At 44.5% G+C, this 18,337-nt stretch overlaps 1 protein-coding gene across 1 annotated transcript in view; it reads left to right on the forward strand.

Annotated features, from left to right (window-relative positions):
* The window catches only part of LOC143026745 (solute carrier family 4 member 11-like), a 258,819-nt gene extending 244,335 nt beyond the window's left edge, over nt 1-14,484 (forward strand). Inside the window, exon 14 of the mRNA XM_076187537.1 lies at nt 14,343-14,484. Within this exon, the coding sequence (XP_076043652.1) occupies nt 14,343-14,409 (67 nt within the window). The 3' untranslated portion in view covers nt 14,410-14,484. The remainder of the gene's footprint in view (nt 1-14,342) is intronic.
* Nucleotides 14,485-18,337: the final 3,853 nt, after the last annotated feature.

Consider the following 18,337-nt stretch of genomic DNA (forward strand, 5'->3'; position numbering starts at 1 on the left):
AGGGAAATGAGGTGATGGAGATGGGGGGGGGGGTGTCGCCGATGAAATAAAGAGGCCTTGCTGTGGACATGCTGTGTCTTGCTGCATTGCTTCTGACCGAGGGCAGTGGGTGAGATGCAGGGATGCCCCGTCATCCAGGAGGAGCCAAGAAGGGAGGGAGGGAGGGAGGAGTGGTGATTTGGAGTGGAGTATATAGGGATGAAATTGGCAGGAGTGGTTTTATGCCTTTGACCTTGGCTACATCCCTTGTAAGGGGGAAAAAGCCCTTGGTATGTGTATATATGTACCATACCTTTGTAAGCTCTGATGGCATTCACACTTGAATGTATCCCTCAAAGGCCTGAGACCTGTGACTGGAAACTCGTGGTAGTTGCTGCAAGACAGTATAGTCTTCTCCATAGTACCCATTTTGAAAACCTGTCAACACCCTCTTCGTCATCTGAAATTGCTGATGTTCAGTCTCAGGACTGGATGCAAGATCTCTATCCACTTCAACAGTACTTTTTTCACCTTTTCGTGTATAGAAAGCTGACAGTTGTGACAATTTTCTTCTTCCTCCTACTTTAAGTTGATGACATAGTAAGAGTCTGACACTAGTATAATAAAGACAATAGTATGTTTCTTCTTAGAGGGCCTGAGGACTGTTGCCAGCTCCTGTAGGACTGTAAATTTGGTCAGTGAAATTAAAACAACTATTATTTCAATAGCCCTCTCCATCATACAAGGGAGGTGGCATAATCAAAGCATACATACATACATATACCAAGGCTTTTTCCCCCTTACAAGGGGGGTAGCCAAAAAGAAAAAGGCACAAAATCAATCCCACCCATTCCACCCCTGAATACACTCCACACCCCTCCACCCTCCCTCTTATCTTAGCACCTCCTGAATGACAGGTTATCCCTGCACCTTGTCCATTGCCCTGGGTCAGAAGCAGTGTCGCAAGACACAGCACATCCACAGCAAGGCCGCTTCATTAAATCGGCGACCCCCCCTCTCCGTCCCCCCATTGCATAAAATGAGAGGACAGGGAGAAATCCCTTCGGGCTGCGTCAAATTTTGCTCACACATACTACCTCACCCCCCATCCACCCGCCCATTCCACCTCATGATATCACAACATCATCCATATACAACCATTCTCCATTCACCCCTGTCTTCTGTCCTCTCCCATCCTTCCTCAACAGACATTCCCCTCTTCCCCAAAGCCCCCTTCACCCCATCCATCCACCTCATCCTAGGACGTCCCCTCATGTTCCCTCCCTCCACATCTGCCTTCCACACCTCTTTTACTAGTCTTTCTTCACTTATTCTTTCCATGTGTCCAAACCATCATAATATTCTTTCATCAACCCTATTTCCCAGCTCCTTTTCCACCATATGTCACAAAAAAAAACTACTTGCTTCCTTCCCATCTCAGCACCATGGGGATGAGGTCTGAGCTCTCACCTAAGGAGTAATAGGTGTCTGAGGAGAATTTAAAGGGTAAGAGGCTAGAGGAAATGGAGAGCTTTAAATATTTAAGGTCACATGAAACTGGGAGTCCAGTATATGATCTAAGACCATGGTGATTTTTTTTCTTTGTCACACACACGCTTCTAACTTTCTCTCATTTTATCCATTGTCATGAACTTGCCATACTTCTTAAACACTTTATCACAAATATGTATAGGCTCTTCCTTCATGCCTTCTCCAAATTACAAGTCTCTCTCATGCAATACTATGTTTACAACTCCCTTGTGTAGTCTTTTCTTTCCATTCACCACCAGGTACCCATTTCTCTTGATACTTTTCATTCTGCTCAGACATTTACTTGCTTCTTTTAACAGGCATGTGATGGGGGGTGGTGAGGAAAGTTGAGAGGTAGTGAAGCCATGGAGTTGGGGTTGGGTGTGATAGAGATGTATTTACCAAACTGTAGTATACAGGAAAGGAGCAATACTCATTGGGTCCCATCTCCTATTCTCTAATTTCCTAACAAAACTAGTCTCAAATTCATGTATGGTTCCAACTTAATCTATATCTTTGATTTCCAATTATCATATTTATATTTGAATTTGTGTATTGTTTGAGCTTGGACTATGTCACCTTCTAAGCTATTCCACATATTTATACATCTATATGGAAAATGTATTTCTTCACATCCTTTTGAAATGTGGTCTTTCTTAATTTACTTCCATGACTTCTTAAAGCCTTCCCATCTTTAATCAGGAGATATCTTCTATCAATGCAATCTATTCCTTTTATTAACATAATTATGTTACCTCTTTCTCTTCGATCTTTCATGTGCTTTTAGTCTTTCCTGATATGATTTATCTGCCTAGTTGGGAACCAGTTTGGTTGCTGTCCATTGTATTCTCTCAATTTTGCTTATATCCTTCACTTTATGTGGGACCATAGTACATACATACATATACCAAAGGCTTTTTCCCCTTTACATGGGGTGTAGCCAAAAAGAAAAAAGGCATAGAAACCACTCCCACCCATTCCATTCTCTACATATTCCACTCCTTTCCACCCTCCTCCCTCCCTCTTATCTTGGCACCTCCTGGATGACGGGTCATCCCTGCATCCTGTCCACTGCCCTGGGTCAGAAGCAGTGTTGCAAGACATAGCACATCCACAGCAAGGCCACTTCATTAATTCGGCGACCCCCCCCCCCTCTCCGTCCCCTCATGCAGAAAAGGAGAAGATGGGGAGAAATCCCTTCGGGCTGTGTCAAATTATTTCTCATACTTCCTCGCCCCCCATTCCTCACCCACTCCCCCTCATGCATTACAGCATCATCCAAACACAACCCTTCTCCATTCACCCCTATCTTCTGTCCTCTCCCGTCCTTCCTCAACAGACATTCCTCTCTTTTGTAATGCCCCTTTCACCCCATCCATCCATCTCATCCTAGGACACCCCCTCATATTCACTCCTTCCTCCTCTGCCTTCCACACCTCTTTTACTAATCTTTCTTCACTCATTCTTTCCATGTGTCCAAACCATCCTAATACTCTTTCATCAACCCTATCTCCCAGCTCCCTTTCCACCCCTGTTCTCCTCCTCACCTCCTCATTTCTCACTCTATCTAGCCTAGTAACCCCCATCATACTTCTCAGACATTTCATCTCAATGCCAGAAATATACACGAATTCAAAAGCAAACTAGATGTAGAGAGATACAAAAACGGGTCAACACAAGCATAGCTCAAGTCCCATAAAATACAACTAGGTAAATACAACTAGGTAAATACATTCAAACTCCTCTCTTTCTCTCTTACATTCCATGTTTCTTCCCTGTGCAGTGCTGTCGGCTCAATCACTCCTTCATATAACCTCTTAGAATCCATTCTCAGATGTCTATTTCTCATTACACTTCTTAATCCACCAAGGCATTTACTCACTTCTCTCAATCTACATTCTACCTCCACGCCCACTCCTCCCTTTCCTGCCACATTCGCACCCAAGTATCTAAAACTATCCACTTCCTCCAGCCTCTCACCCTTAATGCTCATTTCCAGCCTGCTGTCACTCTCTCCCCTTGTACATCTCATCACCTTACTTTTGCCCACATATATCTTCAGCTTCCTTCTTTCACACACCTTCTCAAACTCTGTCACTAACTTCCTCAATCCCTCCTCTGATCCTGCCACAAGCACAGTGTTGTCAGCAAACAACAACTGGGTTATTTCCCACTTTTCTCCATTTTCTTTAACCATCTCCAACCCCTGACCCACTACCCTTGCATTCACCTCTCGCACCACCCCATCCATGTATAGATTGAACAGCCAGGGCGACATAACACATCATTGATGAAGTCCCACCTTTACCTCAAACCATTCACTCTCTCCATTTCTAATCCTGACACAAGCTCTACTACTCTCGTAAAAACTCTTGACCGCTCTTAACAGCTTTCCTCCTATCCCATATATCTGCAGTACCTCCCACAGTGCCTTCATGTCTACCCTGTTGTAATCCTTTTCCAAATCCATAAAAGGCCAAAAAACATCCTTACCTTTTCCTATAGCTTTCTCAAATATCTGTCTTACCACAAAAATCTGATTTACACAACCCCTACCTGTCCTAAAACCACACTATTCCTCACCAATTACTTCCTCTGTTCCTCTCCTAATCCTCTCGATCAAGACCCTCCCATAAGCCTTCGCAACTACTCTCAACAAGCTGATCCCTCTGAAACTACTACACTCACACTTGTCCCCTTTTCCCTTGTAAAGTGGAACTATACAGGCACTCCTCCAGTACTCTACCCTCTCTTAAACAAACATTAAATAACCTCACCAACCAGTCACTCTACCTCCTTTCTTCAGAGATTCTGAATGGCATCCATCCAACCCAGGTGCCTTACCTGCTCTCATCATCTTAACAGCTGCTTTCACTTCATCTTTCCCTATTTCTCCTCCATTTTCCTCACTCATCACTCTCATTTTCTTAGCATTTCCCACTGCAACTACCTTTCCCTCACTATCCTCCTTCACATTTAACAACTCCCTAAAATACTCTGCCCACCTTCCTCTCACTGCCTTCTCTTCCATTATCATCTCTCCATCTGCACCTTTTACCTTTTCTTCTGTACTTGATTCGCCTCCTCTTCATCTTTTAATTTCTTTCCAAAACATCTTTTTATTACATTCAAAATTTTCTGTCATACTCTTACCCCATTTCACTTCTCTCCTCTTCGCTTCCTTTATCTTATGCTTAACTTCCTTTCTCTTTACTTTGTACCTCTCATACGATTCCCTCATCCTAATTTGTAGCCAATCTATGAATGCCTGTTTCTTCTCTTCTACACCCTTCTTTGCTTCCTCATCCCACCACTCACTACCCTTCCTTCTATTTCCTCCCGCTCTCCTTGTTCCACACACCATCTTTGCACACTTTCTGACTCCATCCTTGAACCATCCCCATTCCTCCTCCACTTCTAGTTCTACTCTATCCTTCACTCCCTCCCACTTCTCTCTCAGCTTCTTATACTCCTTTTCTTTCTCATCTAACAGTTCACTCTAAGTACCTCCCTACCTTCTGCGTTTTCCTCTTTCTCCACCTATTCTCCATTCTCAATTTGCCTTCCACCAGAAAATTATCTGACATTCCCCCACTCTCTCCCCTTAGAACCTGTACATCCTTAACTCTTACTACCATACTCCTGGTCACCACTATATAGTCCATTAATGCTTTATCTGCCACCCTTCCATCCACCACCCTCTCCCATGTGTACATATGCTTGATTTTCTTCCAAAACACTGTATTTGTCATCATCAACTATCTTTCAAGACACATCTCCACCATCAATTCTCCACTACGATTTTTACCTGGAACTCCATACTTCCCAATCACTCCGTCTATTGGTTCATTTCCTACCCTAGCATTAAGGTCTCCCAATACAATTACATTAATATTCCTCCCTAATCCCTCTATGCACTCATTTAGATCTACCCAAAAAGCCTCCTTTTCCTCTACGCTCTTCTCACTACCAGGCTGATACGCACTTACAAAAACCCATATCCCCCTTCCCAGCTTCACCTTCATCCACATCAACCTTGATGAAACCTCCTTCCACTCCACTACATGCATACTTATCTCTTCACTTATTAGTATAGCCACCCCTTCTCTCCCTCGTCCCCCCTTCACTCCTGAGAACCTCCCAACTACCCTCCCAAACTCACACTCGCCCCTCCCTTTCATTTTAGTTTCACTCAAAGCCAGCACATCCATCTTTCTTCTCACAAACATACTACCTATCTCTTCCCTTTTACTCTCATCTGTACCACATCCATTCACATTAAAAGACCCAAACCTTAGGGTACTGGTTGGAAAACTCCCAGACCCTCTTATGCCTTTACATTTTTTTAGGAATGTCCCCTTATGGGCTACAGGTAGCAGTACTCCTAATCCCATCCCCTGTCCCATTTTTTGTAACCTCTTACAACTCAAGTGGAAAGACTTAGTGGTAGCATTTTTTTCCCCCCACCATTTTTTTTTTTTTTTTTTTTTTTTTCCATCATTTCTTCATCCATATAATGGAACAGTAGGGAACTTTTGCATTTTTAGCCTCAAATAGTGCAATCAGGTGTGTACTGTTCAAGTACAGTACTCTTTCATGTTGTTTCTGCATGTGCCTTAAAAAAAGGGATGGATTCCCAGACAGCGAGAAAGCTTTCTTAAATACATGTAATTTCATGCAAATGCAGAAATTTCACATGCCTGTTTTACTTAGTAATTCACCTCCACCCCCACTCCTCTATTCCTTGCTATGTGTGATGCTTTCCACTTCATCCTCTTGCCCTTTAAACTTTCCCCCAACCCATGGATACCATCACCTCTTGTACATCTCATCACGTTACCTTGCCTACATTTATTTTTAGCTTCCTCTCATATAACCTCACAAACTATGCCACTAACTGCCTCAGTATTGTATGGAGATATCCCATAATACAGAATTCACTGTGAAATACCTCGCTGTGTGATGGCATCTGCTTATTGTATTTTAACTAACTTATCCAAACATCTATACATCAAAAGGCTTTCTCCCCTATGTGAGGGAGGTAGCCAGCCAAAGCATGCACTCACCCTCCACCTGTCTTGCACCCATTTGTCTCCCTTTTAAAAGTCTCTTTGCTCCTTGTGGATGAATGGTCATATTTGATCTGCCCACGGCCTGGATGAGAAGCAGTGCAGTAAAACAACATACAGACAGCTGATGTGGATTTACTCCCACTACTTCATTTCCCCATCTGGGGTATTGGCTGCATGTTGTTGTGACATGTAGCATGCAGTTGATACTTTAGGGTCTATATGGGGTGCCCCTATGGACCAGAGCCACACATCATTTTGTCTGTGATAGAGGACTCTGCTCACAGAGAAATGATGACACTTTCATTATACTGCTACTGTCCCTCTGTTATGCTGTCCTGTACCATTTCTCTGAATATTCATTTCCTTGTTTTGCCTACCCTGTGGTGGGGGATAGAATGTTGCCATCAAATATTCCCACTTGGATCATAAGAGGCGAGAATGAGGAAACAAAGAAAGTTGTAGAAGAGAAGAAGCGAGCTTTCACAGGTTGGTTACAAAATAGGACGAGGGAGTCATATGAGAGGTACAAAGAAAAGAGAAGTAAAGCACAAGATCAAGGAGGCAAAGAGGAAAGCAGATGTTAAATGGGGTAAGAGTATGACAGAAAATTATAAAAGTAAAAAAAAGATGTTTTGGAAAGAAATTAAGAGAGGAAGAGGAGGCAAATCAAATAGAAAAGAAAAGGTAAAAGGAGAGATGGAGAGATGATAATGGAAGAGAGAGCAGTAAGAGGAAGATGGGCAGAGTATTTTAGGGAGTTGCTAAATGTGAAGGAGGATAGGGAGAGAAAGGTAGTTGCAGTAGGAAGTGCTAAGAAAATGAGTGAGGAGTGAGGAAAATGGAGGAGAAATAAGGAAGGATGAAGTGAGGGCAACTGTTAAGATGATGAGAGCAGGTAAGGCACCTGGGTTGGATGGATGCCATGCAGAATGTCTGAAAAAAGGAGGTACAGTGATGGTGGGCTGCCTGGTGAGGTTATTTAATGTTTGTTTAACCCATTCACCTCATGGCAGCCGCTTGTTGTGTAGATACGAAAAACCGGATATGGTAGATCCTCGCGCGGGCCCTTACATCGGATGGCATGTGATGCGGCTTGACCGCGCGAGGACTGACATCATATTTTTCTGGTGTTTGATCAAACATTTTGGTGTTTTATGATTTTTTGTTTTATTTGTTTTATTTGACCAAATTTGTGCATTTAGATTTTTTTCAATATCTCTCATAAATTATAGTTTGATGTCTGTAGTCAAGGAAGACGAACAAAATTTTCCATGTTGTCCATGCTACTCTTTGGTATAAAATATTAAATACTGAAAATGAGATTTATTCTTCTGTGAGAGCTCAAAGTATACACTTTCTTTAGTTTTTTGTAAAATATGACCAAAAAAAAGGACTTTGTAAAACACCTATCCATATGTATAGGTTTTCCTCAGTAGTCATGAGACACACTTAAATGCTTTCATATTCTTCATACTAGCCCTGTATATAATATAAATATTTATTATTTTTTTTTTTTTTTTTTTTTTTTTTTTCAAAGTATGTCCTTTTTTTCCCTGTTCGAGTTGGGAAGTTACGGATGTATAATACAACAGAAACTGTATGTATTATTTTGTAAAATTGTGGAAAGTATGAAAACACAATATCATATCCTACACCTTTATGTATAAAAATATAAAAATATACAAATATATACATATATATATATGCAATATATATACAAAACACAAAACAAAAATAAAGTGTGCTGTGTCTTGCCACATTGCTTCTGACCATATCCAATACATATATAGAAAAAATATATATACACAATATATACATACATTCACACAATGAAAATAAGGTGTGCTGTGTCTTGCTACATTGCTTCTGACCCAGATCGGGCGAGGAATGACCCGATTGGAATTTGCTGGTTCTTACTGCATTGCTTCTGAACCATAGTACCACAAAAATATTGCTGTGTCTTGCTGCATTGCTTCTGATCCATCACGGCCGCAGCCACAGGAAATAGGGGGTACTGTGTCTTGCTGCATTGCTTCTGACCCATGATAGAGGGGGGAGAGAAAGATGACCCGATAACTACTTACAAATTTTTTTCCTCGTGGTACTTTTGAAAACAACCATACGTGCAGAGTGGCTTCTTGCACACCCTGCACGTACTGCGGGTCATCTTCCTCTTACCGTCACGGTAGCACAAAAAGCACCTTCGGTATTTGCCCCCCTCTGTCATTGTGACTGCATGGGAAGTCTTCCCTTGCAGTCTTGAGGGAACGGGCATGGGAGATGGGCTGCCACGCTGGTTGTAGGGCTCCAGAAGCCCGGCATACTCATTGAGCATGGCATTTGCCAGGGTCCGGTGGAAGTGGTAATGATCCCCTTTGTGGCCCAGTTTTTTCCATATGGCATGACAATTGACTATTGTCATGTCATACAGGAAAAAAAAGAGTTTCTTATACCACTTCTTCCATCGCCTGACTGAAGGGTACGACCTGGCAAGCTGGTCGCTCAGATCGACACCCTTCATATGCTTGGTGTATTCCGCAATACACTTGGGCTTCTGGAGCACCTTACCACGGCTCTGCACATCAACCATGCCGGATGTGTGGACTGTGCTTAGCATGGTGACCGTCCTTTTGTCCTTCCATTGCAAGCACAGCATTCCTGTGGCAGTCGACCGATGGTCCACATCCCCTCTCTTGTCCACGCTGAGGTCCGTAGGCATATAGCGCCGGTTCACCCTGACGGTTCCGACGGCCCCAGTCTTCCGAGCCTGAAGATAGTGGAACAAGGAAGGAGATGTGTACCAGTTATCTACATAAACAGTATACCCCTTGTCAAAGAGGTCGGCGTCCTCCATGAGGTCCACTACCGCCTTCTGTGAACAGGGAAGTTCACTTCTATCCTTCCCTGAATAGATCTTGAAGGCGGCAGTGTATCCGGCGGCAGGCCCCGAGCTTTCCGACAGCTTGTACACCTGTAGAATAAGAATAATAATGATTCATGGTGTAGTGTAGTCATGTGTGTAGTGTAGTCAAATAATGTAATCATATGCTGAAAGTATACATTTACAATTTATGTATTGTATACATACTTTGAACCCAAAACGAGCACGTTTAGAAGGATTGTACATTCGGAAGCTGAGGCGGCCCCTGAACTTCCACAGGCTTTCATCGATGGAAATGTGCTGTGCAGGCACATATACCGATGAAAACCTGTGGCTGAGCATGTTTATGACCGGCCTCAGCTTCCAAAGTCTATCCTCCTCATCTTCATCTTCATTATTTGCAAAATGAAGATTTGCCGAGATGTTTTCAAACCTCGTTCTGGGCATTGTGTCTCCAAACAAGGCCTGGTAAAAAGCTGGGTCCGTCGACCAGTAGTCCTGCAACCTGGGTTTTATATTGAGGCCCATCATGAGCCTCAAGCCAAGATATAGGTGCAGTTCTTGAGGTGTAAGTGGATGCCACCCAGCGGAAGGTACTCCGGCAAACCTATAGAAAATAAGAGCAAGGAAATAGCTCATGTAAATACTGTGCTCACCTTTTCTGTTTGAGTATAAGAAAACACATAAATAATGTTGGCTGTATCAACTCTACATACCGGTTGGTCTCCTCGACAATGTGGCAAATCAGTTCGTCTGTCATGAACGCCTTATAGACGTCCATGACAGACGAGGAGTCGTCGAGCTCCACCGTGATGCCGGTCTTGCCCGTGAATCCATACCTCCGTATGACGTTTTCATTGTTGGACCATGTAAACCCTGGTGTCCCTGGAGCGTTCCTTTTCCAGGCCTTGTCCCTCACACTCGAGAGGGGTTCTACTCTATCAATAGTGGTATCCAGGGCGCTTACATAGTCCAACTCAAACTCGCTGGAGTCGCACTGCGACGAGTCCTCCGTGGACTCATCCAGACTATCATGGCTATCTTCCTCAGGATCTTGCCTCGAGGTTGAGGGCTGAGGTTCTGGTTGACGGCGAGCAGGTGCAGATGTCATCTTCAGTCTTGACCGGTTCCTAATGCTGGAAGGAGGCCTTGACCGACCTTTTATAGATATTGCTGGCCAATAAGGGGACTCTACGTGTCCTTGTCCCCCAATCACAATCATTGTTGAATTTGGTCCAATTAGGTCAAAGCCGGCAGGTGCAAACCACAAATCACGAGATGAAATGTCATCAATTATTTTCGTCATAATGGGCGAGGTCAATGAACCCGTGACTCTGCGCTGAGCAGCCAATCCAGCGTAATTATGCACCACATGAGACTGCCCACCCGGCTTCCGTCATAATTACATCATAATTATCGACTAATCCCGGGAAAGTATCAGTTGGCATCAATTGAAGAAATTTACTTATAATGGGCAAGGTCAGTGAACCCGTGACTCTGACCTGAGCAGCCAATCCAGCGTAATTATGCACCACAGGAGACTGCCCACCCGCTTTCGTCATAATTACATCATAATTATCGACTAATCCCGGGAAAGTATCAGTTGGCATCTTCTCCCTCTCTCCTCCTCCTCTCCCTTCCTCCTCCTCTTCTTTTCCCTTCCCCAATCCTCCTCCCATTCCCCCTTCTCTTCCTCTCCCTCCTCCTCCGCCTCTCCTCATCTCTCTTTCCCTCCTCCTCCTCTCCCTCCTCCTCCTCCTCTCCCTCCTCCCCCTCTCCCTCCTCCCCCTCTCCCTCCTCCCCCTCTCCCTCCTCACCACAGGAGGTTGCCTGCGAGGCTTACGTCATTATTGTCATAATTACATCACAATTATCGACTAATCCTGTAAAAGTATCATTTGGTATCAATTGGAGAAATTTATGTCTAACCATACACCACAGGAGGGTGACGTAGTCATTACGTCATTATTACGTCAGTATTACGTCATAATTATAAACTAATCCCATGTAAGTATCAAGTACCGTCTATTTGGAAAAAACAACACAAAAACAAGTATATACGATGTTAAAAACACATGCCACTCATCGTGCGCATGATATCATGCCACCTGAGGTACGATGTTTATCTCCCCCTTGATGCCATGGAGGTAGTGATCCAATTCACTCATGGCATGTTTTGATGTCAGCTGATTTTGTGTCCAACCATCCCTTGACACCACATCATGTCATCCGAGGTGAATGGGTTAAGAGAGGGTTGAGTGCTGGAGGACTGGAGTGCCTGTATAGTTCCACTTTACAAAGGAAAAAGGGAAAAGTGTGAGTGTAGTAGTTTCAGAGATTAGCTTGTTAAGTGTAGTTGGGAAGGCTTATGGGAGGATCTTGATTGAGACGATTAGGAGAGGAACAGAGGGAGTAATTGGTGAGGAACAGTATGGATTTAGGACAGGTAGAGGTTGCATAGATCAAATTTTTGTGGTAAAACAGATATGTGAGAAAGCTATACAAAAAGGTAAGAATATTTTCTAGGCTTTTATGGATCTGGAAAAGGCTTATGACAGGGAAGACAGGAAGGCACTGTGGGAGGTTTTGCAGATATATGGGATAGGAAGAAAGCTGTTAAGAGCAGTCAAGAGTTTTTACGATAGTAGTAGAACATGTGTCAGGATTAGAAATGGAGAGAGTGAGTGGTTCGAGGTAAAGGTGGGACTTCATCAATGATGTGTTATGTTGCCTTGGCTGTTCAACTTATATATGGATGGGGTGGTGCAAGAGGTAAATGCAAGGGAGGTGGGTCAGGGATTGGAGATGGTTAAAGAAAATGGAGAAAAGTGGGAGGTGAGCCAACTGTTGTTTGCAGACAACACTGCACTTGTAGCAAGATCAGAGGAGGGATTGAGGAAGTTAGTGACAGAGTTTGGGAGAATGTATGAAAGAAGGAAGCTGAAGATAAATGTGGGTAAAAGTAAAGTGATGAGATGTACAAGGGGTGAAAGTGGCAGCAGACTGGAAGTGAGCATTAAGGGAGAGTGACTGGAGGAAGTGGATAGTTTTAGATATTTGGGTGTGAATGTGGCAGGAAAGGGAGGAGTGGTGGAGGTAGAATGTAGATTGAGAGAAGCGAGTAAATGCCTTGGTGTATTAAAAAGTGTAATGAGAAATAGACATTTGGGAATGGATGCTAAGACGAGATTGTATGAAGGAGTGATTGTGCCAACAGCACTGTATGGGGCGGAAACATGGAACATAAGAGAGGAAGAGAGAAGGAGTTTGAATTTGATTGAGATGAGGTGTCTGAGAAGTATGATAGGGATTACTAGGCTGGATAGAGTGAGAAATGAGGTGAGGAGGAGAATGGGGGTGGTAAGGGAGTTGGGAGATAGGGTGGATGAAAGAGTATTAGGATGGTTTGGACATATGGAAAGAATGAGTGAAGAAAAACTAGAAAAGGAGGTATGGAAGGCAGATGTCGAGGGAGTGAATGTGAGGGGGTGACCTAGGATGAGATGGATGGATGGGGTAAAAGGGGCTTTGGGGAATAGGGGAATGTCTGTTGAGGAAGTATGGGAGAGGACAGAAGATGGGTGAATGGAGAATGGTTGTATGTGGATGATGTTGTGATGCATGAGGTGGATTGGGTGGGGGATGGGGGGTAGGGTAGTATGTGTGAGAAAAATTTGACACAGCCTAAAGGGATTTCTCCCCATCTTCTCTTTTTCTGCATGGAGGGACGGAGAGGGGGGGTTGCTGATTTAATGAAGAGGCCTTGCTATGGATGTGCTGTGTCTTGCAACATTGCTTCTGACCCAGGGCAGTGGACAGGATGCAGAGATGACCCGTCATCCAGGAGGTGCCAAGATAAGAGGGAGGGTGGAGGGGAGTGGAGTGTATTGGGGATGGAATGGATGGGAATGGTTTTTATACCTCTGTTTTTTTGGCTACCTCCCTTGTAAAAGGGAAATAACCTTTGGTATATGTATGTATGTACTTCATTTACATGGCAAACCACATCCCACAAGTAAATAGAGAAGACAAGAAATCCCTTCAGACCTCATCAATTTATTATCCACTCGCAACCATTCTTCACATACACCTATCTCCTACCCTTTCCCCTTCCTGCTAAACATGTTCTTCTTTTACCCAAGACCCCATTCACCCCATCCATTCATCTCTTTCTTGGTGTTCCCTTCAAAGTTCACTCCATCTCTTCCACACTCTTTTTACTAGTTGTTCTTCACTCATTCTTTCCATATGTCTAAACCATCCCAATATTCTTCGATCATCCCTATCTATCAGCTCTGCCACCTAAGTTAAGGAGAACCTACCCAAATCAGCAACATGATATCTCTTTCATGAGTGACTTGTGGGCCAATCCAGTGGCTGTTGCTGGTTACATGAGAGCTGTGGGTCTCCTTCAAGAGCAAGTAAGGAAAGACTAGCAGTGTGGAAAGCAGAAGTGTATGGAGTGAATTTGAGGGAAGACCAAGAATTAGGTAGATGGATAAGGTGAAGAGAGCATTGGTTGCAAGAGGAATGTCTGTTGAACAAAGTAGTGAGTGCAACAGATTGTTAGGAAATGACAAGATAAGGTGGCAGGATGGGTATGCCATGTGACGAAATGATGGGGGTTAAATCTCCCTCAACTGTTGGCTCTTGCTTGCTCTAGAGATGTCTTGATACTTTGCCTATGACCCTAACAGTGTGGCCAAAGACAGGAATGATCTTCATCAATAAGGTTAAATGTATTTTGGATGGGTGTAGTTTGGGTGTATACTTTGACTTGGCCACCCCATTTATGAATGAGGAAAGGCCCTTTGGTATATGTATGTATGTATACAAGGAACGTGTTGACTATGTTTCTAATGTCCTTGTCCTTTTTTCAGGCACAAGCTAGTTCCCATGGTAATTGAAGACAAGTACCTGACAGCGTTAGATGGAGAACACCAATAGTGCATACACACACCTGCAAGCAATACTCAAACAAGAAACCTCATCCTGACGAAGGAAGGACTAAGAAATCTTTACCTAATACTTGTTGATTATACTAAATTTAGGCTATGTAGGATTACTGAAAGAAGAAATGAAAGGAGGAAAGCGAAACAAGAAAATTCCTCCAAGATGCAGAGCACAAGATGTGCTCAGTGGCAAAGTTTTGCCACATATAGAGAAGTGTGCTCCAAGAAGACTTGGACATGGAAACTATAAATAGCTAAGAATCAAATAACTGCAAAGAAGACCAACATCAAAATGAGAGAGAAAAAAATCAAAGTAATATCAAATGAGCAGAAATGAGGAATAAGATACTATGAAGACAAAATTTGAGATGACAGATTTGAAGAGGCTGCGGCTCGCAAATTGTCTCGCAGTGGAGACCAGTGACCTTGGAGTCCAGAGATGGTCAGGTTTGGCTCAACCTATACACACACTGCTCATGTCCATCTTCACCAGGAGGGACATGACATTATAGTAATGCTATAAATAATTATAATAATAATACTAATAATGATAGAACTACTTTAGTACTGCATCTTCTCATGGTAAAAGGTCTCTCTGCCAGGACCTCAAACGTCGAGAATCGATCGCGAATTAATCAAAGTTCCAATAGTTTCAACAGGTGCACAATCGCCTTGTTTTAAATTGCGATTGTCCCCTTGGATCCGTGATCGTGATGTCGGCTTGAGACCGAGATGCGATCTGTGGCGCACCAACGCCTCTGCGGACTTGATGGTTATGATAAAAGTGCTGGTGATAAATTATGCATCCAAGTTTGTTAGTAACTGTGATCACCTCATGTTGCTGCTGATGATGATCCTGTAATATGCAAATGTGCCGCACCTCCTGGTCCTCCTTTACAATGTGCCACATCCTCTAACTTTGTTTGCTCTGTTGCCACACCTCCTGCCCTCCTACAATATGTGGATCCCTCCTCCCTCATTCTCTCACAACCCTAAGTGGCCTGAAGTCTACTTTTTTTTCCTTCTTTGTGAGATTTTTTTCTCTCCACATCTGTTACTAAAATCCTGTCAACACACATTCCCCCAATTTGCAATAAGACCATGTTCCTCAAATGGCTTCCCCACTCTACTCTACCCCTATTTGTAATTTGCTGCCGCCATAATGCAAGCCAAGCCTTTGCCATCTTTCATCTGGGTGCCAGGATGGATGATCTTTGTTTTCAACTTCAGTGACCTTGATCTTTAGACCTACTTTTTGTGCAGCAACCATTATCATCTTCATTTCCCTCCTCCCTGCTTGTCCATTCTTTAATTCTACTTCTTGATACCTTAAGCCCTTCCATCTTATTTTACTCTTATCACCCTTTTCCATTTGACACACCACCTCTGTTGCATATAGTTCCCTATACTCCACCTCTTCCTCCTTCCCTTGCTCTTTCTTTCCTGTCTCATTTTCTTCCCCCTACTTATACCTGCCACATTCCCTTGTTTATCTCCACCCCTTCTCCAGTTCTCCTCATTCATACTTGCTGCCATTCTTCCCACACTTGTTTCTTCATCCCTTCTTATAACTATCCAGGTTCCTCCACCTTCTTTGATCTTCTGTCTATAGCTCCTCCATCATCCCTGCTGGCACTTGAATTGCATCCCCCCTCCCCCCCAAGTGCCACTGATATCCTCCTGGTCTTCCATCCCTGTCTTGTACTCCCAACCCCCTCTCTCTCCCTCGCCTAAGTTCATCCTTCCTTCACTTCCCCCTTTATTTTCTGCCTCCTCCCCAGCGCCCCTGCACATGTTGTTGTTGTTGTTGTTATTTTTGCGCAGCTGACACCGTACACAGGGCCCAGGTGGTGCCATGATACTGCCAGGGGCTGCCAGAAGGAAAGGGGAGAGAGGAGGGGAAGGAGATGGAGGGATGGAAGACCCAGGAGGAAGGGCAGGGAGGGGAGGAAGAGATAGGGGGAGGAATGGTCCTGGAGCTGGAGCAAGTCATTGCCCCAGTGCCTGCAGTAACCATACTTCAAAGAGCAACCCCCACCCCAAATCCCAACCTACCCCTTTTGTGGGTTACACCATGCTCCACCTTGACCTAGCTCCATCCTCCCCGCACTGCCCTGCCAACCTGCACCTGCTGCCCACCCGTCAGGAGGACCAAAGGGTCATCCTTCTCCCTACAGAGGCACAGTTCTACAAAAAAGAAGCTGCACCTTCAGCCAGTGCTGCTGTTGCTGCAGCCCCTCCTCCTGAGGCACTGTGTCCAGGTCTTATCATCATCATGTTCCTTAAAAGGGCAGTGTATGGCAGTGTAATGTAGTTTAAATCCTGCATAGGTTCTGCTGGCCTTTGGTTCTCAGTGCTGGTACTCTGCACCCCCGTCTTTCTTTCTCATCTTCTTTATTAATATTTTCTTCTTTTTTCTGGAATGGCGGTGGTGCTTCGTATCCACGCAGTCAGTAACATGCCTGATGGGAAGGTGCCCTTCACATGTCTTTGGTTTGGCTTCCTCTGCCTCCTACCTACATGCTACCACTACCATGATCCTTCAGCTTCCCCCATAGGTGGAGGACATTCCCCACTTTCTGGAGGTGTTGGGTCACTTTAGTGGCACCTGACGTGTTGCTGCTTTACTACCCTCCCACACCAGTGATGCAGTGCTCCACCAGAACCGGCCGAAGGTGGAGCAGTGCCTGCAGAATTCCCCTTCCCACTCCCAGTAGCACCTTGTGGCTTCTGAAGCCTTAGCATGTAGTGTACTGCTGCTTCTGTACTGCCCAACCCATAGCTCTCCTTGCATCGTGTCGGAACCTCTCACCACCCCGCACCAGCACTCCAGCTTGGGGCTGCAGCAGCGGCGGCAGCACCGCCGTGGTGCCCCTGGCCTCAGGTCGGCGCTTAGACGGAGCGGCTGCTGTTGATCCAGCCACCATCCCGTTGGGCTGGAGGATGCCATGGCAGACAATAATGTGTGTACAAACCCCATATATTACGCCAGAGTCTAGTTTCTTAGCCAGTGTTGATTATTACTGTATCATAGAGTTATTATCATGATAGAGCATAACGTATATTTGATAAATAGTGTCTAGTTTTTGGGAATGAACAGTTTTTCTTTTAACTCTACTAAAAGTACTATGTTGTACTGAACTAAGAGATAAGCTGCTGTGTTACGAGCCGTGCCCAGAGCACCCAAGAGACTGGAAGGCCTTGGCCATCTTTGTAAACAAGTTGTTGTTTTGTACCCGACAATGGTTAGGCCTCCCTGTCGCATGCACGTGTAGCCGTGTGTTGCCGTGCCATGCCGCAGCCCATCCGACTGCCGCAGGGTGCCCTGAGACGACGCCCCCGCGTGCGCCTGCCTGGACAAGCCCTACACATTTCGGCCCAGCTGCTATCCTGAGCCTCGATTCCACTTCTACTACTCGTCCTGGCCCAGCTTCCACTTGTACCTCAGTCTGTTACGAGGCCAAGCTGGAAGAGCAGCCACCAACTGAGGAGCAGACTTCTTCAGCTGAGCCTGGTCAGCAGGAGCAGCAGCAACAGCAAGTCAGGTTGGGCCAGACAGGTTTGGGGCAGGTGGTGTGGCGAGTGCAATGGGCATCAACCTTCCCCCCCTCCCCTCCCCCACAAGGCGCTGACATCTCTAAGAGTTTTATGTCACGAGATGTTTGTATTTCCAAGTTTTTAATCACAGACAATATTTTGCCAAAACTGTATCGTGGACAGCTTTGCAATAAGGTTATATTGTGTGTAATGAGGTGTTGCAGTTGTAAGCATAGACAGGGCGATGGCAAATGCACTCTTCTCTTTTGTAACAAGTAGACCTAGTCAGGCAGGCTCCTGAACTACCGGGCACGTATTCCACCTTTCCTCTATCCTTACTCTTCTACATTTCAACTCTTTATTTCTATCTCTCTCTCTTTTTGGGA

The sequence above is a fragment of the Oratosquilla oratoria genome, chromosome 1 (genome assembly GCF_046742065.1).
Source record: "Oratosquilla oratoria isolate Oo_2021 chromosome 1, ASM4674206v1, whole genome shotgun sequence".
NCBI lineage: Eukaryota > Metazoa > Arthropoda > Malacostraca > Stomatopoda > Squillidae > Oratosquilla > Oratosquilla oratoria.